Source organism: Lampetra fluviatilis, chromosome 69 (assembly GCF_964198595.1).
Source record: "Lampetra fluviatilis chromosome 69, kcLamFluv1.1, whole genome shotgun sequence".
Taxonomy (NCBI): Eukaryota; Metazoa; Chordata; class Hyperoartia; order Petromyzontiformes; family Petromyzontidae; genus Lampetra; species Lampetra fluviatilis.
Genome location: NC_136343.1, coordinates 3,336,863 through 3,364,758, shown reverse-complemented (window position 1 = coordinate 3,364,758; position 27,896 = coordinate 3,336,863). Strand labels below are relative to the sequence as shown.

At 46.6% G+C, this 27,896-nt stretch overlaps 1 protein-coding gene across 1 annotated transcript; it reads left to right on the top strand.

Moving 5' to 3' along the window:
• The first annotated feature begins 1,191 nt into the window (after positions 1-1,191).
• LOC144952712 (uncharacterized) lies at positions 1,192-26,614 on the top strand. The gene is given in 5 exon segments (XM_078883204.1): positions 1,192-1,235; positions 5,720-5,800; positions 17,544-17,959; positions 25,120-26,427; positions 26,430-26,614. Coding segments are annotated over 3 exon segments (1,545 nt in total). The 5' UTR covers positions 1,192-1,235; positions 5,720-5,800; positions 17,544-17,794; the 3' UTR covers positions 26,502-26,614.
• Positions 26,615-27,896: the final 1,282 nt, after the last annotated feature.

Genomic DNA, 27,896 nt, shown 5'->3' with positions numbered 1-27,896 from the left:
TGATTGTGTTCACGTTTATGGTGACTGTCATACCGCAGTCCACTCACTGGCATTGACTATATATCTTGTATTCTCCGCAGGGAATGGATTCTTTGCTCCGCTGCAAGTCTCCTACTACCACTCTCCCATTGACATATTTCGTTGCTTCCTCTTAGTATCTTTCACGCGACGGTCAATGGTATAGTGTATAGTAGATTGTATAATAATAAATAGTATAAAATTGTAATGTTTAATACAATTTATAAGGTAATATATAGTATCGTAATTGTATAGTGAATATACAGCAGTGTGATATACAGTAGGGTGGTGTATAGTAATACAGTATATATTTAATGTTGGGTTTGTCTATGTCAGTATATAGTACGGGGTAGACCCGTGTGATGTCAGGAAAAAAGTTTAGCTGGAAGCATATTATATTTTTTACGACATAGAATTGTAATGTATTACTTACTGTTAGTAGCTCAGCTTATTGGAGAGTATATTTACTATACTGATGATACTATGTAGTTTATACTTTAGTTTTTTTACGTGGTGGTTTAGTTACTGCAGCTACATACTATTCAAATTCCTTCCCTTTTTATTAATGCTACTCTATCCCCTCCCTTTGATGCTGCTAATCTTGCATAATGCACGGGCATAATAATACTTTGAAACCCCCCGCCCACCTCCTACGCATTTCACAAGTAGTACTAATCCCATATCTGCATTTCCCATAAATATGCTAAATTCCTCTTGATATGCAAATTCGTTTGTCAAGGCGCTCTTCCCCTTCCAACTCAGATTAAATATACGCTCTAAGCGTGGTGGTGTTTCATTCAGACGCTGTCTCCCCGACAGACTTGGTCTTCACCTGAGGACGGCTGCTTGCATTGTGGCCGAAACGTCGTGAGAATTATTTTTTAATGTTTTATTTTTATTATTTTATTATTTCCTTTTTACGTGACTTTACCGAAAAAACCAAGAAGATGAATCCCTGCAGTCACGAAAGCTTTAAATCGAAATGTAAGGGCCTGCTTCATACATTTAATTTAACCATTAAATCTGTCACGAGTTCATTGTGTCCGGTTCAGCTGCCACGCCCAATCCCTCAATATCAGGGACTGGCTCATTAACATAATTTATTCGGTGGGAGGGGGTAAACTTGTTAATGACGTCATGCCATCTCCACCGCCGCGTTAATGCGCGTGACGTCACGAAATCCCGGAAAGCTGCACGCCACTCAACTGAGATCCGAGGTGAGAAGTTCACATCGTAGTGGTGGTCGTGGTTTTTGGTGGTGGTGTTCTATGTTTATTGAGGTGCAGCCTCGCTTCTTCTATTGTTCTCCTCGGGATATCAATTGAGTGTAGCAGCGAGAATGGAATCGATGTCCAGGTTGGAACGTTACAAAGTGTGGCCTAGCCATGGCTGGGCTTGCCTCCTGCCATCGCCTGAATTTGCTTTAATTTTTGTTAATTTAAATTTGTCCTGACCTGGCTGACTACTTTAAACCATGTTTTAAACAAAAAATATATATTATTTTGAGCTATATATATATTTCAGAAGCGACCTGCCCACAACGAAGTGGCTTGTGTGGAAATTTACAGCAGCCAAATGCTCTAAATGCGACCACGCAGAAAGAGAGACACGCAAACTTCAAATAAACACGCGTCAGCGTCGGGATCCAGCCTGTATACCGGGCGATATAGTGAAAATCTCGCCACCGTGGTGCACACTCGTGTGCTTTATCACACTGAGTCTCTTTACTTCAGTTCAGGAGCGTCCTGCCGAGTTGGTTTGGCAGTCAGGGGGAGGAGTGATGCTTATTCGCGTATTCCCGATTGAGTAAACTGGAGGCATTCAGCACTGCAATATTTGGACAATACCAGTCCAGAAGTTTATTTCCCGAGTGAAGTCCATTGAACTAAGAAGCTTATTTTCAAATGCGACTCAGCCGGCAGACATCAAAGCATTTAATTATAATTAAGATAACTCACTGGCCCACTCATCCGTCCACTCACTCGTCTACTCATCCACCCTCCCACCCACCCACTCTATAACTCGCTCACTCATCCATCCACTCGCCAACACAAACACACTCACCTACTCACACACTTTCCCACTCGCCCTCTCACTCGCCCTTCCACTCGCCCAAACTCACTGGCCCACTCACCCACTCACAATCAGAAATGAATTTCACGAGTAGCACCCATTGACCTTAGACGCTATTTTTTAAGGGCGACATGGCGGGCAGACGTCAACGCATTCCAAAATTACAGGTTTACAAAACAAACTTAATAGCAATTATGTTGTAAAATTACATTCCCACTCAAACTTTAGTGATTATTAGTCAGGTTAAACGAGGTTATAGATGGCAGAATTGAGATGCCAAAACACGATACGTGGTCCCAAACCTTTGGGCAGTGTAATCTGGGAAACTTAACAATCAGTCATACAGGAACCCCTAGACTCGCACAGAAACCCACAGACTCGCACACAGCCCCATAGACTCACATAGACAATCAGATGCACGTCGCAGATTTTTCGGATTGTCCAATGGTTTAATAACAAGTCAAATAAAGAGCAAATATACGGAAAAAATATCCTTGTAAATAAAAATATCATGTGGTTGATACAGACTTGATGTTTATGTTAAATTATACCACAAGAATGTGTGGTTAATGCAAACTTAATGCTGCCTTGCAATAGGTATCTGTTTTCAAATTGGACGATGTACTTTATTCATTTCTATTTATTTTTCGTGAATTGCTTACCTTTGATCTATTTTGCACTCCTATCGTTTTTTGTATGTTAGTTGAACTTCTTTCACACCGTACGTAGCCAACCATGTTTGTTTTTGCAACTTTCTGACCCGCCTCGACTGGACACCTGTGACATTCCTCCAGAAGACAGATTCTGATTTTAAAAATTCTGATCTTAACACCTGTATTATTGCCGAAAAGGTTCAAGCCTTTACTTCTAAAATAGTTGTATCATTATACATTTAAACCATGACACCAGTACACAATGGCCTACTTATGAAAAATAACGCGATAAAAAATTACTTTAACATCTATATGGAAGCAAATGGTGCATGTTGGTGTGTATATTTTGCCTGAAATATTCATAATACAATCATAATTAACATTTGTAAAGTGCTGCATTTCATCTGTGGATCCCACCAATCCGTGCTCTGTATCACAAGTACGAAATATACACATCCTGCAGGGTAAAAAGTCAGAACTGAAGCTTCATTTACCCACTAACTCAATCACTCACTCACTGGATTACCCACTCACTCCCTACTCAATCATACAACTACTCACCTATTCTGTGACCCAATCACTCACCTACTCGCTCAGGTAAACGGCAAAACTAGGGGGGGGGGATGAAGACCAGTTTACGGAGGTGAGTTTTAAAGATAGACTTAAATATATATCTGATTGTCTTACGAATCAGAGTGGCTGCTACATTTTATCAGAGTGGTGAACCCGGAATATTGTGATTGGTGACATTTGCACGGCTCGGGCAACCCAGAGTCTTAAGAGCAGTTTTAGTGCCGGGCATCATGGACTTCCAAAGGAACGTCCTGAGGAAGGGGGGTGATTTTTACACAGGTTGCAATACAGAACATTATTACAACATGGACTAAACCATGATCTCTGCTGGATTGGACGAAAACCTAACGTTCGACCACACTAATTGCCAGATAAGGAATATTCAGCTTGTCAGACCTGCAGAGACGAAGCTTGCAAAGCCCCATTGTGGTTTTAGGCCAGGGCAGTTCTGCACAAATGTTATATAGTAGATCCTTGAATAACATGGGTTTATTTTTCCACCATACCCAGCCGCCTTTGTCTCCCCAGTGGCGATGTTTACACAACACACCAGGTACTTATTTCAGGCTGAGTCGACTTGGGAAGGCCCAGGGCCAATTCCGATAATCGTCATGGTTTTGGGCGTGAGTGGAAATTGAACTTGGGTCGCTGGGTTCATATCGCGGCACGCTAACCGAAGCACTACCACTCTCCACTCATGCACATACATCGTCATCATTGTAAGTAGAGTATTTCTCTTCTTGGTTCTTTCGGTGAAGTCACGTAGAAGGGAAATAATAAATCATAATAAAATAAAATTCTCACGACGTTTCGGCCACAACGCAAGCAGTTGTCCTCGGGTGAAGAACAGGTCTGTCGGAAAGACGGCGTCTGAATGATATACGAGTGCTTTGGATTACGAACACATTTCCGGAACGAATTATGCTCGCAATCCAAGGTTTTACTGTACATAACATGTATGACCAAACTTTGCAGCCATACCTGGCAGCATGAGTCACTCCATAACAGCAGGAGTATCAGCAGCAGTATAACATTTTTTTCAATGCACCTTTAAAGATTAGCACAATATCATCAAAACTCAAGGTCATACTTTGCAGCGGACATCTGGAGCGATGCATTTGATTTTAGGCCACTGCATAGCAGTGGCAGCGGGGGGGGGGGGGTATAGCTCCTCAAGAGCAGTTTTGAGTGCAGATCTCACAGGTAGTGATCCAAGTTGCAGTTTATTGGCGATAGGATTCCAGACCCTGGGGGCATTAACAGCAGTACAGTACTTATTTCAATTGTTATGCATAATTTTGGTTGCCGTTTACCTAACCCCATTGTTTTGGTTAAGGCTAAAGTATTGAATATCGCCGTTTTGGCTTTCTCGGCATGTTCCAAGAGCGTAACCCCCGCGATATTTAAAGGTCTCCCGTATTTTCTGTTCATCTGCTACAGCATAACGAGTAATTGGGTAGGGGCGGCACAACTATTTCTGGCTATGGGATTTCATCTTGATTTTGGTGGAAAAGTGTTCAGTTTTCAACGTGGGAAATTCGGGTTACGGATCGGTCCCGGGTACCTAACCCTACCATAACCCGCGGACTGTTTGTACATTAAGATAGCATCTTCAATAGTTACGTAGTTTTGAGAACCTCACAATGGCCCGACAAAAATGCATTTGGTATGGTTACAATGAGAGGATAATTGATGGCTGGTTATAGTTAGGGGATCGTTACCTGCTGGTCAACCATGTTATGTATGCTTATGATCTGGTAATGGCTACTCAATGCGATGGAGTTAGGGACTCATGTTCTGAACCTGGAGAATTTCATCATGAGGAGGAGCCTTACATATGTTCTAAACATTCCACCTGCTCGCCTTTTAATGGGTAATCAGGCAGTTCTACAGGTGGTGGAGGAGCTCCCATACTTGGTTAATGTGTTCACGACCAGCTCTGGTTTGGCAGCTAAAGTCTCAATTCAAATTACCATATAATTCCTGCATATAGTCCGCATACGCATATAACCCGCAGACGCATATACCCCGCAAAAATAGCGTTTTGTGTAAAACAAATTTCAGAAAGCCCACACCTCCATATACCCCGCATGCATTCATATCTTTAACACCGTTACCGCAGCTTAATTCCATCATTAATACAAAGTTTACATTTGTAATACATTCTACTATCAATTGTTAACATTAAAATCATAACGTGCACAAACAAAGCAAACTAATCGGAAACGAGTGAACTTAAACAGTAAATAAGTAACAAAAGTAAATATCCAATATAAGTAACACATAACTGGTAGATAAGTAAGTACAGTTTTAGCACTGGTAGATTGCGCACTGCGCAGACAATAGCGGCACTACAGTAACGCCATTGCCTCGCCCCCAACCCCCGACCTCTCTCCCCCCAGCTCTCCCGTTGCCGCCACAGATCTTGCTCTGCAACCACCCCCCAACCCCCCACCTCTCTCTCCCCAGCTCTCCCGTCGCCGGTAAACAAAGTGCGCCCACTTCAAACATTGTCGTTTCATTGTACAAACAATTCGAATAATTAAAAACTTGATAACATGTGCAATTTTAGTGTGAGTGGTTTATTCAGCAGTGCTTTAGTCAAAGGTAAGTGTTGCATAGTGGATAGTCCTACTGTAGTGTTTTGAATTACGGACACACTGTTTATTGGCTTTTCCTCAACACGGTCCCTAACACACAAGGGGTATACGGTCCCCTTACCCGATAACCTAAGGAGGTACAACCTCTGAACTCGGAGGACCTACTCACGGGTTACCCGCTAACCTAGCGTCCTCCGGCTGGGAGCTAGGGGAGGCTAACTGATCCACCGCTGGCTCGGGGATCCCCGACCACTGGTCACACTGAGCCTCAGCCCTCAGAAGGGCTGCAAGGCTGGGTTCTAGGATCCTGTCTATCCAGGACCTATTCTCCCCTGTCCACTGGGTACACTGAGCCTCACCCCCTAGAAGGGCTGCAAGGCTTGGTCCTGGGTCCTAGCTATCTTCAGCCCGGGCTTCGTGTAGGGAGAACTGCCCCGCGCTCTCAGCGCTTTCCCTTTTATACAGGTTCGTGGCTGGCTCTGTCCAATCCCACGATTCTTTGTGGAACCCTCTTATTGGTCCTTCACAATCGGCTTGGCACCTTCTGATTGGTCCTTCCCAAATGATCGTTTTGATCCGCTTTTACCTTATCTGACCCCGGCCGTTTCCCCAGGGAGATATCTGCGTTTTGATCCACTTTCACCTCTCCTTGACCCCGGGCGTTTCCCCAGGGAGGTAATGCTGCAGCGCCCCTTTGACACACAGTGGTACTGCAGGTTACCGAATAGGACTATCTCACTCGGGTCGGGACGGGGGCTCAACCAACATCACCCGACTGAGGAGAGCTGCATTTCACGCAAACCTAGCCAGCTCTTGCAGACTTTTATGAGCCCTACCCCTGGCTGTCTCTTCGGCTCCTCTTCAGTCGCTCACCATCCCCGGCTCCCACAAAGACCCCGCTCATGTCACAGGGTCCCCCTTAAGTACCCCTTTACAATCCCCGTCACATGAAGTCATCCCACTACCCCATGACATCATCAGGCTACTCCTAAACACCCATCCCCACGCCCACCCCCCCCTTCCCCCGTGAAAAAAAATCAGCCGTCCCGGCTGTCAATTATACCAAGCAGCGCCCCATTGAGGCCGCTGTGTAAGATATGAACCAACAACTACCTGCTGGATCTTCTCTCTGTTTCAAAGAACAAATTTGACCTAAGGTCTTCGCTGATATACCAGCTTCACATTCCCTATTGCCATATAAATACTGGAGGAAGAGCCTTTGCTATTAATGCCCCCAGGGACTGGAATGCTATTGCCAATAAATTGCAAATTGAATCACTACCTATGAGATCTTCACTCAAAACTGATCTAGATAAGTTGTACACCCCTAGCTTGGTGCAGGCAAGACTCCCCGCCAGCCATCTCTCTGGAAGTTGCGCCCCCAGGATACAAGGTTCTTCATAAATCTCGTGCAACCAACAAGCAGGGTGGTGGCTTAGCGGTCGTTTACAATGCATACTTGAAAAGTAAAGAGCTCTATCTACCGATAGCTCCCGCCACCTTCGAGGTCCAGTCCGTATCCCTCACTTTTAACGAGTGCTTTTCCATCATTTCCATCTATCGCCCTCCAGATGGCAGCCTCAACACCTTCTTTAACGAGCTTTCGGAATTCCTATATGTGATTCCGAACCCATCTCACAGGCTCATGCTTACAGGTGACTTTAATTGTCCCGGCAATACCCCAGCCTTCATCGATATTCACCTTGAGTCAACTTTGGCCTGCCATAACCTGGTCATCACAAACTCAGGCCCCACCAGAGCTTCCTCAACAAACGTTGAGAGCATGCTCGACCTGGTTCTGGAACCTGACCAGCATCGACGCATCACTGCACTGGGAGTTTTCCAAACTGGTTACTCCGACCACCGCCTCATACTTTTTTCCCTCCAATTTCCCAAGCCAATCACCATCAAATTCACCCGCAACTTGCGTAATTTCAAGGGTATGGAGTTTTCTGCTTTTCGTCACCTCCTTGCAAATTCGCCTTCAATGTTATCCCCATCATCGGATCCAACCGTCTGCGCTCTCCAACTAGAAGCTGACATGAGGGCGGACAAACTAGCTCCATTAAAATCACGAACCGCTAGGCAGTCTTCCCACGACACTCACCGGCTCTCAAGAGATGCCATCATTGCGAAGCGAACCAGGAGGCGCCTTGCAAGTATCACATCCCGCAGTGGTCTACCTGCTGATCGACTTGCTTACAGAGTCGCCTGCAGGAAAACCAACAAACTGATTCTAGACTCACGTTCCTCCTACATTGAGGAACGCATCAAAAAAGCAACCGGAAAACCGCGCATTCTATGGAAAACCCTCAGATCTTCTACATCCTGGCAGCACCATGGTGCCTCACCTTAGCGATCTCCTTGCCTCACTGAAACTTGACACCTCTTTTAATACTTCACCAACAAGCTAATCACTGTCGCAAACTCGTGCACGTCCACCGACACATTGCACCATTGTACCCCGCTCATGGTACCAAAAATTATAAGCACTAACCCAGACACTCTTCTAATTACGCTAAAGCCGGTGTCTACAAAAGACGTTTTCTCTTTAATTGAATCACTTCAATTGAAGTAATCTCCACTCGACGTGCTCCCAGGTTCCTTGTTCAAGCAATGTGCTCCGGAACTCGCCATCATGATCAGGAACTTCGCAAATGCCTCATTCTCTATGGGGTGTTTTCCGTCCAACCTCAAACCTAGCCTGATTTCTCCCTTGTTAAAGAAACCAAGTCTCGACCCGGATGACCCATCTAGTTATTGTCCCATCACTAACCTCTCGAACCTCTAAACTCCTTGAACGACTAGCCATCGCCTAGCTAAAACCACACATCACCTTCTCCGCAAACTACTGCTGCTTCCAGTCAGCTTACCATCAAAACTATTCCACAGAAACAGCACTCACTAGAGTGCTCGATGACATTTTAACGATCATTGATTCCGACTCAACTGTTGCACTTGTAAGTCTGGACATTTTGTCAGCCTTCGACACCATCAACCACTCACTCCTTACTTCCCTCCTGAAATCCGACTTCGGTATATGCGGCCCAGCACTCAAATGGATAGTTTCGTACCTTTCTGACCGGCAATCTTCAGTCAGGGTGGGCATGTCCACATCGCCTGAAACAATAGCATTATGCGGGGTTCCCCAGGGCTCTGTACTAGGTCCCCTGCTCTTCACAGCCTACACTTCCCCGATCGGCCAGCTCATCGCAAGCTTCGGTGTTAAGCATCACTCATACGCGGATGACACTATTCTATTCACCGCCATTGATTCTAGCAATGCATCTGGATTCGAGAGGCTCTCAGAATGTACCACCGCCGTGCAACAATGGTTCACTGCACACAACCTAGCCCTTAATCCGAAAAAGTCAGTGGCCATCATGTTAGGTACCAAGCAATGTCTCAATTCATCAGCACTCCCAACACACATACACATCTTCGGTCACAGCATCAGGTTCACCGACCACTTCAGCTACCTCGGTGTCATCCTAGATTAAACTTTATCCTTCGACCGCCAAACCAACCATATCATCAGTTCATGTAACTTTCACCTGAAGGCTCTCAGACACCTATGTCCTCTCATCTCTACTGAAATTGCCAACACATTGGCATGTTGCATAGTTGGGTCTCGCCTTGACTATTGCAACTCCGTCCTAGTCCAGACCTCCGCTGGCAACCTAAAGAAACTTCAAAGACTACAAAACAACCTAGCACGCGTCGTCATTGCCCACACTCATCCCCGTCTCGACTCATTAGCTTGTCTCCATGCTCTCAACTGGCTACCCATCGCCAGTAGGGTCACATACAAGATCGCCTGCCTCTGCCACAACGCCTTCATATCCGCCTGCCCGCCGTACCTTTCTTCATTATTGACAACTTGCAGCTCAGCACACGGCAGATGCCTGCGCAGCGCGACTCACGACCTCCTCTTGATACCGAGATCCAGGATGGTCATGTCTATGCGCCGCTTCTCGGTGACAGCCCCGACAGTCTGGAACGATATCCCTCTGCAACATTCACAGCATCACCTCAATCGCCTCCTTCAAGAGAGACTTAAAAACGCACCTCTACAATCATGCTTTCGAGCGACTCTGAGCTTGGCTCCGCGCCTCCGAGTTGCGGGCATTACGTCCGCAAATTTGCGCGCATTCCAAATTGAACTATTATTATTATAGCTGCCACTGCTATTCAGTGGCCTAAAATAAAATAAAATGTTTCGCTCCGGATGACCGCTGCAAAGAATCCTAAAGGTGCATTGAAAAATTTGATACTCCGACTGATGTTCCTCACGTTGTGGAGTGACTCATGCAGCCAGCTATGGCTGCAGGGTTTGGTACATGTTGTTTATGTCGTTTATTGTGAAAATTCGGTCACAGTTCCTATGATCACTGTTACATTGCTTTTATGGCTTTATTTTGGTGATTTTGAATGTTTTTTGGTTTGGCCATGTTTGTTTGTTGTAGTACAGCGTTTTACTGATGGCCTTAATCAAAATTGTCTTGTGGTTGTTTAACTTGCATCCCACTGGGATTTTTGCACACAGCGTTGGTGTACGGTGATCTTTTTCTGGAATTTTTGCTGTTTTTTCCCCTGGATTTTCTGTTTGCACTTAGTTACATAGTCACTTTAAGATGTTTTCTTGTTCATGTTTTTGTTTGTTGCGGTTGCACCCGAGTCAAGAGCCCAATGGCTCACAGGGCTATACCTAATAAATGAATTTGAACTTGAACTAGAACAATAACGTTATGGAAGAAGTATGAAGGCAGAGCCATTTGCAGGATAACAAAAGGGATAATAAGGCAGAATGGCAAGTAGGAATGCCTTCATCCCGCGGAGCAAGGCGCTGATGCCATGACGGCGATGGGTGTTTCGCCCCGGACGACAAGGGGCCGCAGGGGGGCGGTCAGCGGAACCGAGCGCCCCGGAAGTGCGTATGAGCCGCCGGTCCACTCCCGCGGGCGGCATCCGGTGTCGGGGCAGGCGGAGCCTCCGTTGGCACCAGCCCCTTCGCCGGGGCCCCAACAGGCAGCGCCTCAGAGGCTACTCGGGGAGGTTCTGTAGGTGCACAGACAAAGTTTATACCCCTATGTCATCTCGGCCGGGGCGGCCCGGCTCGTCCGACGCATCAATCACCGGCTGTTCAGGAAGTGGTAGAGGAATAACCAGGACTAGGTGGCACATCTTTTTAGCCTAGACGGGTGAACAATCTAGTGTTGGCGACCGAAGCGGATGCGAACACACTATGGCCGTCGGACCTCCACAACCTCAACAGGGCCCTGCCAAGGGCGATATAATGTTGGGGATGTCCCCACGGGCACCTGTGGACAATGCAGTCACGCCTTTTGACCCTTTTTCCACAAGCCCAGAGCCTTGATGCTTCGGCAGATGAATCATCTACGGCCACCTGTCGTGCATCACACAGTCTGTCGAGTGCAATCTTCATTGGAGCGGGCACAGCAGATCTCTTATTTGTGGACCCTAGGTCAAGTTGGACATGCATCGGGGGCTCAGGTTCCCTCCCGTACATTAAATAAAAGGGCTGTCAATAATTGTTCGGGAGCACCCTTATCCAGGACGTAACCTTGCACAAAGGCCTCGGTGATGGACGAGGCCGACTGGTCTATCAAGGGCCATGCCATAGGCCAACGTGTGAGGTACTCGACCCCGACTAGGAGATACTTGTGGCCCCGTTGGGAGGTTGGAAATGAGCCCAAAATGTCTAGGGCCACAAGCTTGTTAAACTGAGGAACCCGGATGGACTGCAGCGGGGCCCAATCACGGCCAACTGGGGCCTTCCGCCGTGCGCAATTGTGGCAGCCCTTCAATAGCAGCGTCACGTCACCTTCCATACCCGGCCAAGGGTTAACAAGGTGTTATAGTAACCGAGGTGCATAAGTTTCTCGTGAACTGCTCGGGCCGGTTTCACTCGTAGGGCAGTGGGCACGACTACACAATATATCTCCAGCTCCGTATCCCAACGCATGAGAAGGCCTTCGTGCACGGCGACGACCGAGGCGGCCGGCGGAGCGGAACTCCGGGCGTTCGGCCCAACACGGCGTCGCAGCCTGAGCAGAGAGGAATCCTCCATCTGCATCCTTGACCATTTTTCCCGAAGAAGACCAAGGCCAAAATCTGCAGGCAATGACACCTGGAGGGGAGGCCGGTATCGATCGTCGCAACCAACTGGGCCGCAGTGTCAACGGGGGCCCTGCAGCGACCCGAACCCATGGTGCACGTATACCTGCTATCCGCAGGCAACCTGGACAGGATATCCGCATTACCATGCTGCACCCCTTTCCTGTGGATGACGTCAAAGGTATATTCTTGGAGTACTTCGAGCCAGCGGGACAGCTGACCCGAGGGCTGATCTATTTGCAGGGAATATTGCAGGGCCGCATGATCTGTCCTAACGGTGAACTGCCTACCATACAAATAGGGCCTGTACAATTGCACAAAAAACACAATGGCAAGCAGCTCCCTCCGAGTCACACAGTATCGCTGTTCTGTGGAGGACAAAACGCGACTGCCGAATGCCATGACCCTTTCAACACCATCGACTACCTGGGCCAAAACAACCCCAATGCCCGTGTAGCTGGCGTCAGTGTCGAGCACATAGGTGGCGCATCCGCCAGGGATGCTCGAAGCGCCACAAATTCAGCTTCCTCCTCAGTGCCCCAATGAAACTTATGTCCCTTTGCGGACAGTGCGTGCAGTGGCTTCGCGACCGTGGCAAAATCGCGCACAAAGCGGCGATAGTACGAGGCGAAGCCAATGAAACTGCGTACCTCAGCGACAGATGTGGGAGTCGGCCACGCCCGAACGCAAGCTGTCTTTTCGGGATTTGTGGCGACACCTGACGTGCTAGCAACATGGCCCAAATATTTCACTGATGTTTGAATTTCAATCAAAGACCGACTCCAGGCGGCGCAAGTGTTTTGGCAAATGTACGGCTGAAAACAAATCACGTCGTCTAAGTAAATTAAGCAAGATTCCCATTGGAGACCCGCCAAAACCATCTCCATGAGGCGTTGGAAGGTGGCCGGGGCCGAATGGAGGCCCATAGGAAGCCGATTGAATTGGAACAGCCCCTGGGGTGTGTGGAACACTGTCTTGAGTCTAGAGGCCTCATCCAACGGCAACTGCCAGAAGCCCGAAAGCAAATCTAGGGTCGAAAAGAACTGCGCACCCGCGAGGCCATCGAGGGAGTCATCCATGCAAGGAAGGGGATAGGCATCAGCCACCAAAATCTTGTTTAATTCATGAAAATCGAAGCAGAAAGAGTGACTCCCGTCCTGTTTCTTGACCAACACAATAGGAGCGCCCCACGGGCTAGTAGGAGAGATAATGTCTGCCACCAACATCTCGTCAACGGCCAAGCGGACATGATCCTTTTCTAGATTTGAAGCTTTCGTGACTGCAATGATTCATATTCTTAGGTTTTTTCGGTAAAGTCACGTAGGTAAAACATTAAAATTAATGAAAGTAAAATAATAAAAAAATAAAAATCACGACGTTTCGGAGGCAACACAAGTCTCCGTCATCAGGTGGGACCGTCACAGCCAGATTAGCTGCATCAAGTGAGGCAATGATTCAAGATGCAATCCCTTAAAAGCAAGTTGGAGGGGGGAGGAGAGGGGGCTCATCAGAATGTGGCAGCCAATGAATGGAACGTATCGGGAGGGAGGGGGGCGCCAAGCACAACGCATCGGGAGGGGGAGGGGGGCGGAGCCAAAAGGATGTGCTAGACGATGTGCTCCACGGCGCGAAAGCGGCCGCTGCCGCACACGCCAACGCATTGGACAGAGAGGGGGAGGGGAAGCCCAATACACATGATTGAAAGGCACGAAAATGCCCATGTTTATACCAATGCTGGCTGAACAACGAAGAGAGAGCACTGTTAAACAATGGGGATGTTAACACTCGGTAAAGTAAAGTAAAATAGTGTCTGTCAGATAAGATGGTCCAAAAAAGTGTAACTAAGTCTTTTTCGCGTGGTTGATAACATCTTTCCAATGATTGCTAAGTTTGTACCCATCATCACGGTTGAAATTATGTCTGTGTTTGTATATTTGTATGGCTTCGTGTACAAACCTTTGATGGTAGCCAGTAGGTTTGCAGAGAACCTTGGTCTCGGAAAAGACAATTTCATGAGAGCCCACAGAGTTGTAGCAATGATCGGCAACGGCCGAAGAATCAGTTCTGCCATATTTCAGATCTGACTTGTGCTCGCGGACACGATCAGAAACATGACGTTTCGTTTTTCCAATGTAGCAATCACCACAAATGCAACTCAATTTGTAGACTCCAGGATACTGTAAGTCAGGAACGACATCCTTCACAGATGGAATCAGATCACGGATTTTATGCACTGTACTGAATCGGACTTGGATCTTATGTTTGTTTAGAATTTTGGAGATCTTTTTGGTCACGCCTGCTATGTATGGTAACGTGATAGTTTTGGTCGGAGTTTCATGTGGCTGTTTCTGTGTGGTGGGAGAGACAGCTTGGCGGATAGTACGGTCAGAGTATCCGTTCATCCTGAGGGCCCGATGTACATGTCTTAATTCATCGGTCAGGTGGTGTTGGTCAGAAATGCCATGGGCTCTGTGGTATAGCGTTTTGATGAGAGAATTCTTTTGAGATGGGTGGTGGTGGGAATCCGGTTTCAAGTAGGAATCTGTGTGGGTGGCTTTCCTGTAGACAGAATGTCCCAAGGATCCGTCAGGCCTCCTCTTAAACAGAATATCCAAGAATGGTAGTTTACCGTCTTTCTCCACTTCCATGGTGAATCTGATGGATGGGTGTCTAGAATTGATGTGGTCCAAGAAGTGGTTCAATGCTGGGAGGCCATGTGGCCAGATGACGAAAGTGTCATCCACATACCTCTTCCACAGGGAAGGACGCAGGGTGGATGTCTGGATGGCATCTGATTCAAACTTTTCCATGAACATGTTGGCTATAACTGGTGACAAGGGGGAGCCCATAGGGGTACCCTCATTCTGTTTGTAGAAGGTGCCATTCCAGGTAAAATAGGTGTTGGTGAGGCAATGCCTAACCAGCGCAGGTACATCAGAATTCAATCCATGTTGGACTAAGTCCTCAATTATTGTTAGGGTGTCCGGTACTGGGACTTTGGTAAACAAAGATACTACATCAAAGCTGACGAGGATGTCATCAGGAGATAGTACCATGTCCTTAACCATAGAGACTAACTCAACTCAACCCAATTAGTCTCTATGGTTAAGGACATGGTACTATCTCCTGATGACATCCTCGTCAGCTTTGATGTAGTATCTTTGTTTACCAAAGTCCCAGTACCGGACACCCTAACAATAATTGAGGACTTAGTCCAACATGGATTGAATTCTGATGTACCTGCGCTGGTTAGGCATTGCCTCACCAACACCTATTTTACCTGGAATGGCACCTTCTACAAACAGAATGAGGGTACCCCTATGGGCTCCCCCTTGTCACCAGTTATAACCAACATGTTCATGGAAAAGTTTGAATCAGACGCCATCCAGACATCCACCCTGCGTCCTTCCCTGTGGAAGAGGTATGTGGATGACACTTTCGTCATCTGGCCACATGGCCTCCCAGCATTGAACCACTTCTTGGACCACATCAATTCTAGACACCCATCCATCAGATTCACCATGGAAGTGGAGAAAGACGGTAAACTACCATTCTTGGATATTCTGTTTAAGAGGAGGCCTGACGGATCCTTGGGACATTCTGTCTACAGGAAAGCCACCCACACAGATTCCTACTTGAAACCGGATTCCCACCACCACCCATCTCAAAAGAATTCTCTCATCAAAACGCTATACCACAGAGCCCATGGCATTTCTGACCAACACCACCTGACCGATGAATTAAGACATGTACATCGGGCCCTCAGGATGAACGGATACTCTGACCGTACTATCCGCCAAGCTGTCTCTCCCACCACACAGAAACAGCCACATGAAACTCCGACCAAAACTATCACGTTACCATACATAGCAGGCGTGACCAAAAAGATCTCCAAAATTCTAAACAAACATAAGATCCAAGTCCGATTCAGTACAGTGCATAAAATCCGTGATCTGATTCCATCTGTGAAGGATGTCGTTCCTGACTTACAGTACCCTGGAGTCTACAAATTGAGTTGCATTTGTGGTGATTGCTACATTGGAGAAACGAAACGTCATGTTTCTGATCGTGTCCGCGAGCACAAGTCAGATCTGAAATACGGCAGAACTGATTCTTCGGCCGTTGCCGATCATTGCTACAACTCTGTGGGCTCTCATGAAATTGTCTTTTCCGAGACCAAGGTTCTCTGCAAACCTACTGGCTACCATCAAAGGTTTGTACACGAAGCCATACAAATATACAAACACAGACATAATTTCAACCGTGATGATGGGTACAAACTTAGCAATCATTGGAAAGATGTTATCAACCACGCGAAAAAGACTTAGTTACACTTTTTTGGACCATCTTATCTGACAGACACTATTTTACTTTACTTTACCGAGTGTTAACATCCCCATTGTTTAACAGTGCTCTCTCTTCGTTGTTCAGCCAGCATTGGTATAAACATGGGCATTTTCGTGCCTTTCAATCATGTGTATTGGGCTTCCCCTCCCCCTCTCTGTCCAATGCGTTGGCGTGTGCGGCAGCGGCCGCTTTCGCGCCGTGGAGCACATCGTCTAGCACATCCTTTTGGCTCCGCCCCCCTCCCCCTCCCGATGCGTTGTGCTTGGCGCCCCCCTCCCTCCCGATACGTTCCATTCATTGGCTGCCACATTCTGATGAGCCCCCTCTCCTCCCCCCTCCAACTTGCTTTTAAGGGATTGCATCTTGAATCATTGCCTCACTTGATGCAGCTAATCTGGCTGTGACGGTCCCACCTGATGACGGAGACTTGTGTTGCCTCCGAAACGTCGTGATTTTTATTTTTTATTTTGTTTTATTTTACTTTCATTAATTTTAATGTTTTACCTACGTGACTTTACCGAAAAAACCTAAGAATATGATCCTTTTCCTTAGGGCTGAAACAATGTGAATTAAGCCGAATGGGGGGCGAATTTCCTGTGTTACTGTGATGTTCCAATACGTACATGCGTCCGATATCGAATTTGCTTTTACTGAACACATCGGTGAACCGTTCAATATGCGCACGGAGTCGTTGGCGCTGTTCGAGGGATAGGGCAGTTTTCTGACACAACGCATCAATCCATGATGTGTCGGGAAGAAATATCAGCCTACTTGGCAATTGCTAACAATTCAAAGCTCGCGCGCAAGGGAGAATAACCGATCCAGAGCCAGCGAGTCAATTGCCGCACTCTCCATATTGGGGTAGGCCGATCGAGCCAGCGCCAGCAAGGAGCAGTGGAAGGCGAGAGGAGTTTCTATTTCCTCTCGCCTCTGCAATGAGAAGGTGGCTCAAAAATAGTGGCCATCTGGGCCTACGCCATAGGGAGTGTCGCCCTATCCTCTGGGGGGATTGATTTAAACGCGGCCAATGCCCAATCATCAAATGCCGTGGGTAACACCTTGAGTGCCTCGTCCATGGCCCATCTGACCGAAGTGTACGCCGCGTCGAAGCGATCTTGAAACGCGATGAATGGGCGCACAGGTGGCAGGCGATGAAGCTTCTGGCCGCCGGCGGTGGTCACCAACGCGGGCGCATCTCCCGGTGCACATGCCAGCCCCGCAACAGGCACTGCAACGCATCAACAATGGCGTCTGGTTGCGGAGTCGCACGGAAAATGGCGCCTGTATGCGGAGTTGCGTGAAAAATGGTGCCAGGTTGGTGCGTCACGTCCCGCGAAACAATGGCGCCCGGTTGCAGAGTCTCGTCCGTTGAGAAATTGGCACCGATTTGGAATGTGGCGGGCGGCGCAATGGCAGGAATCCGGCGATCCTGCTCCGAAAGGGTGCCGGGTGCGCCCGGCTGCACACCCACCTCGGACATCGTGGCGACGAGCTGCGCGGCCGACTGGAGCAGCTGCCCGAGCTCGTTCGAGAGGATCTGCCAGGTCTCCGGCGGTGGTGAGTAACGACCCACGGACGCCATCTCCTCTTGCTCCGGTTGGCCCGGCTCCACGGGGCGCATCTCCGGGGCCACAGACTCTGGGGATGTTGCGGGATTTTCCATGCTCTCTTCCTCACTGGATAGCACCACAGGCAGGGGTCTTCCTCCTCGCCGCGGACTTTGACATGGCGGCGAAGGCAGGACCATTTCTGGCACCAGTTGTGTAGTGCACGACGACTCGGATGCAGAACTTCTGGTAAGGGCTTTCGCCGGTTTATTAAACACACGGTAGCACTACACACCAGAGATAGGTGTCCCTATACTTGGTCCTAGCTCAGCTATGTCTAGGGCTCTCTCAATCTGGTCGGGACGGAGGCTCAACCAACACCGCCTGACCGAGGAGAGCAGCACTTCACGCAAACCTAGCCGGCTCTTGCAGACTATTATGAGCCCTACCCCTGGCTGTCTCTTCGTCAGCCGCTCACCATCCCTGGCTCCCACGACGACCCCGCTCACGTCACTGGGGTCCCCCTTAAGTACCCCTTTACAATCCCCGTCACATGACGTCATCCCATTACCCCATGACGTCATCAGGCTACTCATGAATCCCGCATGCTCAGAAACTGCATGCTCAAGCAGCGTAAGTTCAGATATGAGGGACTAAACGGGTATGGCATGGGCTAGAGAAGAGATTGGAAGATGTGGAGGTGATCGGACTTGCCGATGACTGGTACCAGGAGTGTAAAGATCGACCTCTGTGGAGGAGGCCCATGAAGGATGCTGCAGGGTAGTTGGAGGCATTCGTACTGCAACAACGAGGTCAGAGGAGTGACACATAAATGGGTGGAACACTGGATGTCTAAAATGCAGCAAGTTGGCACAGTGCGTAGCACAGGTGGTGTATCTGCCAGTGATCTTAGTCATCCCTTGACATGTTGTATATGTCGGGTCTTGAAAAATTTATAATAAAAAATAAAATTTAAGTGAAATAAAATTTAAGGTATGTTGTTATGATATTTAGGCTCGGAAATGTTGTCAAGGGTTGTATTATCAATCGGGATAATACAATGAATTGTGTGAAGTTATGCAAGCGTGATGTAAGTATGCTAAATTAAGCTTGGCTTCGTTGTCTAGGGCTGTATTATCAATCGGGATAATACAATTATTCTCGCTTTATCATTTACTGATTATGTCCTAGTGTGTTTATGTCAGGTCTCCAAACTCAAATCTCACCGCAGGATACAGTTCTTATAATTAAGATTATTACGCATGAACTTAGGAGGGCACCACTCAGACACTTCTGTGTTAAGCAACTTTAATTTCTAAACAAAAACATGACACTCTAATATGCAAACTCTTATGCTTGGAATTGTCAACACAGTACTCCTGAAGATGTTCTCCTCATTGACCCGTACATTTAACCCTCAATGATTACGTTTGTTAAACTGGGTAACAGAACAATCGTTTAATTCCTCAGCGTAAAAGCGAGCAGACACGGCGATTGGAAAAAGTCCTTAAAAATTAATGTGACGATATTCATACGAACGGCAATAAAGAAACATGTCCCGAAGGCAAAAATAGACCTCAATGAATTCATCGGTAAGATTATGCAATTAACGAAATGTCTTGGAACAATGGTGTGTGGCAGTTTCAGCAAATGTTTATCAAATTGGCTGAGGCTTCAATAAATTTGCGGGCAAGATTATGTGATCAAAATAATGATTTTAAAACGATAGTCTCCCTGTGAGTGTGTAGATTCATAATGTGTAGGTTTCTAAACGTTTAGTTTCATCAATGAATTCATTGGTAATATTATGCAATTAACAAAAAGAACAACTAAAATACTTCTAAATGACTGTATCCACGTAACTCAATGGGCAACAATGTTCTTCATCATCAGCTAATAGTTGACGCACTCTTATCATTAGTCTTCTTATTATTCCCGATATGTGCGTTCTGTGCGTGTTGGTGGTTTGTCTTCTTGTTCAACTCTGTTGTGTTAAGCAGATGTCGGGCGATGCGTTGTGAGTGTGGGGGAGGGTCATACACACAGCTTCCTCGCTCTCTCTCGCTTGGCGGCAGCTGTAGCTGCTTGTCCACTGCTGGATGAAGAGTCGGCACGACGCTCGCCGTCGGCGGTGCGCGATGATTCCGTCGTCAGATAGCACTCTTATCATTAGTCTTCTTATTATTCCCGATATGTGTGTTATGTGCGTGTTGGTGGTTTGTCTTCTTCTTCAACTCTGTTGTGTTAAGCAGATGCCGGGTGATGCGTTGTGAGTGTGGGGGAGGGTCATACACACAGTTTCCTCACTCTCTCTCGCTCGGCGGCAGCTGTAGCTGCTTGTCCACTGCTGGATGAAGAGTCGGCACGACGCTCGCCGTCGGCGGTGCGCGATGATTCCGTTGTCAGATAGCGCCCGCAGCTCGTCCGCTGGTCACCGTTCCTCACTCTTGTCTTGGTTCCCAGCTGGTGCTGGTCGGTGTGTGTGGGTCGAACCCACGGCGCTCTCACCGGCGCTCTCCTCTTCCTCACGGGCAGCTGGTCAGGCTCTTTCCCCTGCTGGATGAGCTGAGTCCGCACAACGCTTGTCTTTGAAGGTGCACGATAGCGCTCGCCGCTTGTCCGCTGGCAGCTGACACCCTTGCTCGGTGACACTGGTGGTGCTGCTGCGCTCTTTTTCCGGCTCCATGCTCTCTGGCGATGCCCGGTTGCGCGTGCAGCTGCTTCTCTGCGATGCTGGCTTGGTCGATGCTTGGCGCTTTCCTCCCTTTCTCCCGGTTGATTGCAGACGTTGCTCGTCACTCTTTCTCTCGGGCTGCAGCTGCTCGTGGGAGCTGGCACTCACTCTCAAAACTTGTAAATTGTATTCGCACACCTCTTACACAACTGTGAAAGCTTAGTACAATACAAATTATCGCAATCCTTTACTTTGCAAGTGACGCAAAACGTCAGGATAAATGTAGAATAAAACTTTCAGCGATACTCTGTCGGTCCATGCCGAACTCAGCACCGAGCATCACCTCACCTCTCTTCTCTGCGAGACACAACACCCATTGTTGATCTTGAGGCCATGCCCCGGAGTCTGCCCGTCGCAGTACTGGCTCTTTGCGTTGACTTCGTAGACTCGTGGCTTCTGCTGATGCAGCTCGTTAACGGGGGCAGGTTCCCGGAGCCTGCCGATCGCAGCACTGAATTGTGTGTGTCGTGTCCCTCTTTATATCTGAAATCTCTGCTGTCGGCTCGCCTTCTCACAAAGGACTGGAATCCCTTTGATTTCGCTCTTTGCTGTGGGGCCAGTTGTTCATCCGGGGTACGTGTGTATGTATGTGTATGTCCTGATTTATTAAGCAATATGTTAAGTTTCACCCTGGCCTGGTTTCTGTCCCCCTCCTCAAGCCATATTTTCATCCGTGGAAAACAGATGCCCCAAATTGCCCTTGATATGTTTTCCTAGTTTTTCAACTTTGTAATAATTATTCTGGAGGATGGGGTTCCCCATGTCCAGTCGCATCCCCCCCCCCTCTCTCGCTGTGGGGTGTTACATTTTCTTCTCTCTCACAGAGAGGGGCGCTGGCCTTTGAAGTTTTGTACCGTTTGGAAAAAAATATTATTTTACCTCTTTTTGCTTGATACCGTACCACTTTTGTAGTTCTGATTCTGTAAGTGACTCAAAGTATGTTTGTAGCAGTGTTTACAGTACTTCCATCGTGGTTTGGAGTTCCTTCATGGTGTTTAATTTTTTATTTTAAGAGGAGATGCCCTCTGAATGCGTATGCATTTTTTTAATATCACGTGCTTTTGGGAGACGAAGGTGGTTGGGAGGTTCTCTCTCTATGGGATACATTTTATCTTGGTTATGTGTGATTGACCTGTTTCGCCTTTTTTTATTCTTCTTGGATGACCCTAGGTCTAATACTTCATAATTATTATTTGGTTTATGTTTATCCAGAATTCATTCTTTGGTTCTTTTGGTAAAGTCACGTAGAAGAAGAAGAATAAAAATAAGGTGAATAACATTATGGTTAAAATAATATATGAGAAATAATAACCCGCTAATGTAGATTGTAGCCTGGTTTTAATCGGAGTGAGTGTGTTGGCAGTCTATGATGTCCACTTATTATTGTCGCTAACTTTTGGACTTTTACCGTATAAAAAAAAAATCAGTTATAATGTCCGTTTTTCCCTGCTATGTGCCTGTGTTTTACCGTTCTGGAGATTTGTTTGTGAACTGTCCAAAACGTTCGGGGAGGTCGTGTCATATGGTCATCTGACCACAACCTGGAGATTTTCCAGTTCGTCGTTAACCTCCCTTTGCCCCGGAGTTTATTATTTAATGGTTATTTTATGGCCTCCTCCCTCGAGTTGCTTTCAATGCGGTAAGGCAGCTCCTGTGTGAGGGGAGGGGGGTTCGCATCACCCCCTTTTGTCCCAAGCGACAGCGCGATTGATTATTAAAAAATAAATATTGGCAGAATTATTCTTGATATAAGTTTTTGTAAAAAGGCCTATATATACAACAGACACCTGGATCATTCCCATGACTTACTGGCAAGTGCTCCACACTTACATCGCCTCAATTCGCACCTATCATGGCATGACCACTGTGATGATGTAACTACCAATTAGTGGTGAATGGTGGCTGTTTTCTTTTGTTCGTTCGGTAAAATCACGTAGGTAGAAATAAAACAAATCACGTGTCATCTATGTATCTCTTCCACAAGGAATGACGTAGGGTGGATGTCTGGATAGCAACTGTTTAAAATTTCATGGAGAAATTGATCATGGAGAAATTCGAAACAGATGACATCTTGTTGTTCGCAGGACTTTATCAGGAACTATTATGACTTTGTTTACATTTATTTTACACTTTCCGTCGCCGCAAAGTGTACTGGTAGTCTATAATGTAGACTGTAGCCTGCTTTTTAACTTCAATGAGCATACTGGTGCTCTCTAATGTAGACGTATTCCTGCTTCTTCAATGCATTTCACTTGCTTCGTTTGCTCACGTCACGCTATTTACTTACATGTAGTATTGCGATGGTGATTTCTATGTAAATAAGTTGCAGTTTCTTTGGTATAGCTGATTACATTTGGTGTTTCATTTTGTTACGTTGTTGGAAAAAACAACTATTTAAAAATTGGCATACTGCAGCTTTTCTTTCAACATTCTCCTCATGCAGAGAGAACTATTTCTCTTTTTGGTATTGTTTTTACGCACTGACATAATAAAATGCAGTCCTTATTTATTTAGTTAAATACCAAATTACTGCTGTTTTCGTGTGTGTATTTATTAGTTAGCAGGTACTGGAACCTACCAACTCACATGCGTTCGGTGGGGCGGAGGGGGGAATTTTCTTTCTTGTGGACACAAGGTAAAACACACACATTTGCAGCTCCCTTTAAACCTTTATTACCTTTGCTGTTTACTCATTACCATTACTGTTCTTTATTAAATGATAGGGTTTTACCAATGTTTTATGATAGTTAATGTAAGTAACACGATTTTTCTCCACCAATACTAAGAGCTACTTTAAAAAAATTCAAAAATGGCTATTATTGCGACCACGTCTTTATGCGAGGGAATCACACTTATGCAGTACGTTTTCTATTTGAAAATAGATACATTTCTAAATATCACTGTCCTGCTTACAACAAACTACTTTGAGGGGAATAATAGCCTTTTTCTGTACTCATTAGGCATAAGCAGCCACCGACTATCACTTACTGGACAGGGCCTAACAAATATACTGAATGCTATTACGTCTTCATTCTAGCATATTTACACTTGCCCCCTCAGTACGGGGGTTGAACAGTGACGTTATGTCAATTATGCTTAATTGGTGCGCATCTCCTCATAGTTACAGGTAGGATAAGTTGTTTTTTATTCATTGACTTTCATTTGTTTACCGCTTTTTCTCGTGCTAAATATTTGCACAAAAATGGTGGAACACCATCGCCCTCGTTCTTAATTACTTATTACACACGCCTGTATTTCCCCTCTTCCTTGCTTTTTTTGCTAAAGTCACGGAGATAGAAAACTATTATTTAAAAACTTAGTAAATATGAAAATAATAATGTGTGTGTACACGTCCATGTGTGCATGTTAGTCCATATATGTGTGTGCGTCGTGTGTGTGGGTGGATGTGTGTGTGTGTGCGTCAATGTGTGTGTGTGACAGTCACTGTGTTTGTATGTGTAAGTCCATATGTGTGTATGTGTGTTAGTCCATGTGTGTGCGTGTAAGTCCATGTATGTGTAGAGTCATAAATAGCGTCCATACGGTGTATACACCGAATGCAACTACGAATGCTACAGGAGGGTGCACGTACCTCTGGAGGGAGCCAACGGAGACGTGGCGGAGAAGCAGGCCCTGCTTGGCAGGGTCCCGTCGCAGAGGGAGAGAGGGGACGTGTCGGCTCAGGAGAGTTAAGGGGGCCCGGAAATGAGGGCCCGAGGACATGTGATGCTGGCTCCGGTTCCGTCTCGAGAGACCGAGGAGGGGGCGTGGCCGGGGGCAGAGCAAGGCCACAAGCTGACGGTGCGGCGACTTGGGGAGTCGGGGGGCGTCGGTCGTCGGGGACTCGGTTATACGGAAAACCCTCGTTTGGGGGTCTAGTGTAACCCCGAGTGTGTTATCCCTAGCCCAGGAAGTGGAAATAAATCGTGGTGCCTCCTGACCTCAGTGTGTGCTTCGTCCGATACACACTACATATGTTTAACTCCATGTGTCTGTGTGTGTAACTTCATATGTCTGTGTGTGCGTAAGTCCATGTATGTGCGTAAGTCCACGTGTGTGCGTAAGTCCTGAGTCGATTCGTTTATGTGTAAGTTGATGTGTTAGTGCGTGTGGGTCCATGTCTGTGTAAGTCGATGTGTGTTTGTGTCTTTTTCGCCCGGGCAATGCCGGGTACTTCCTGCTAGTGTTAAATATACTAGGGCCTCCAGGCATTAAACTGACCACTTGCCTGTTATGCCAGGCCAAGAGCTGATCGTCAATAGAAGCAAGTGCCTTAAAATAGCCTGTGTGATGAATTGGGGGTGATTTTTTTCTTCTCGTTAATGTTTGAGTGTTCTTGTCTACGTAATATGTGAATATCACGTGTGACTGTGTATATATATTTGCATTTCTATGCTGACATACATTGCGTGGATATTACTGTTTTCTGTCTGCAGCTGCCAGTTCTTCTGCCACTTGGCTGTACAGAATTGGTCATGGAGCGAAGACAATCAGCAGGAGAAAAACCCTTCAAGTGCACTGTGTGTGGGAAGGCGTTTGCACATCCATCACTTCTTCAAAGACACCAGAGAAGTCACACAGGAGAGACACCCTTCAAGTGCACTGTGTGTGGGAAGGCGTTTGCAGAGGCATCACATCTTAAAAGACACCAGAGAATACACACAGGAGAAACACCCTTCAAGTGCATTGTGTGTGGAAAGGCCTTTGCACAGTCATCACATCTTAAAACACACCAGAGAATACACACAGGAGAAAAACCCTTCAAGTGTACTTTGTGTGGCAAGGCATTTGCACATTCATCAATTCTTCAGGGCCACCAGAGAACCCACACAGGAGAAAAACCATTCAAGTGCACTGTGTGTGGGAAGGCGTTTGCACATTCATCATTTCTTAAAAGACACCAGAGAATACACACAGGAGAAACACCCTTCAAGTGCACTGTGTGTGGAAAGGCCTTTGCACAGTCATCACATCTTAAAACACACGAGAGAAAACACACAGGAGAGACACCCTTCAAGTGCACTGTGTGTGGGAAGGCATTTGCAGAGTCATCACATCTTAAAAGACACCAGAGAATACACACAGGAGAAACACCCTTCAAGTGCACTATGTGTGGGAAGGGCTTTGCACAGTCATCAGGTCTTAAAACACACCAGAGAATACACACAGGAGAAAAACCCTTCAAGTGTACTTTGTGTGGCAAGGCATTTGCACATTCATCAATTCTCCAGGGCCACCAGAGAACACACACGGGAGAGAAACCCTTCAAGTGCACTGTGTGTGGGAAAGCATTTGCAGAGTCATCACATCTTAAAATACACCAGAGATGTCACACAGGAGAGACACCCTTCAAGTGCACTGTGTGTGGGAAGGCCTTTGCAAAGTCATCACATCTTAAAACACACCAGAGAATACACACAGGAGAAAAACCCTTCAAGTGCACTGTGTGTGGGAAGGCGTTTGCACATTCATCACTTCTTAAAAGACACCAGAGAATACACACAGGAGAAACACCCTTCAAGTGCACTGTGTGTGGGAAGGCCTTTGCAATGTCATCGCATCTTAAAGCACACCAGAGAAAACACACAGGAGAGACACCCTTCAAGTGCACTATGTGTGGGAAGGCGTTTGCATATTCATCAATTCTTCAGGGCCACCAGAGAACACACACTAGAGAGAAACCCTTCAAGTGCACTGTGTGTGGGAAGGAATTTTCACTGTCAACATATCTTAAACAACACCAGCGAACGCACACGGGAGAGAAACCCTTCAAGTGCACTGTGTGTGGGAAGGATTTTTCACTGTCAACATATCTTAAAAAGCACCAGCGAACACACACAGGAGAAAAACCCTTAAAGTGCACTGTGTATGGGGGGAAGGGTTTTCGACAGTTAGGGGATCGAAACAAGCATCAAACCACACATCAGGAAATTAATCTGAAATCGGCTTGTGAAAGTCAAAGTGCTCCAATGAGTCCATCCCTCATGAAACAAGAACTAGAAAAACATTTGGGATATGAAACGTGGCCAGGAGTGAAGGCAAAATGTCAAGAAGTGAAAATGAAATTTGAATCAGTGAAAGTGAAGACTGAAGAAGTGATGGTAAAGAGTGAAGTGATAGTGAAATGTGAGGTAGAAGATTCGACTCCAAAATCCGACCTTCACGTCGATGGAGGTAGCGTGAAGCTGGAGGAGACTGTGAACGCTGAGGCAGAGCGAGGCAACTCCCAGCAATTTGTAGATGTGGAGGTGTGGGTAGATTTTTTTAGGCAATACTGAGTCAAATGGAGACCAAGTAGATGTATATCATTGACCTAAAGATAAACAAGTTCCATTTCATTCACAGGACTTTTCCATAAGAGTTTTTTTGGTTTAGATCGCGCAAATATATATATTTTTCATTAAAACCCACCACCACCCGACAGCCATCTAGTAAGGGTTGTCACGTGAACATGCCAATTCGTCACTAGTAAAGCACACCGGTGTGTTGGAGAGCCAAGCCACAGCATTTACAATCTGAGTACGACGTTTCGCCAGTAATTACAGCTAGCTTCATCAGGTGACAGCCAGATGTTTGCCTTTCCCATTACAAGGGTTTAACCTCCAAGTAGTCAATAGAGGCAGTGTGGAGCTGGAGGAGGCTGTGGACTGAGAGAGTGAAATGACACCCAGCAGTTTGTGGAGGTGGACTTTTTGCAGGATGCAGATTAGGAGCGGCCAGCATGTGTGGACTTGGAGGTTGGGTAGATCTGTAAGCAGGAGCGGGAGACAAAAAAAACTTCGTATCATTAAACGTGTTATGATAATATTTTTATTAATAATTGGCGCTTGCATAAATGTTGTATTTATTTCTCACTGTACGTAGCCAATATTGCTAATCAAAGGTGAAATGCTTCAGCAACTAAAAGCGGCTTGCATCATATTTCATCTCAATCGTTTGACGGCTAGCCCAAGTGCCAGCTGTCCCTCTGTTGTACAAGGGGACTCAGTACCGACCTGCACATCGACACGAGTCTGCCAGTAGAGTGGAACGATGATTGATGTGTAACCCCAGTCGGGTAATTTGTCGCTAATCTTTCGAATCTGACAAATTTTGACCCTGACACCATGAATGGTGAACATCCACTTAATCAGATGGTGCATATTTTTGGTCAATATTGCTGCGGTAATCATGATGGCTGCCGGACAGATGTGAACTGTGAACCTTTTAACAA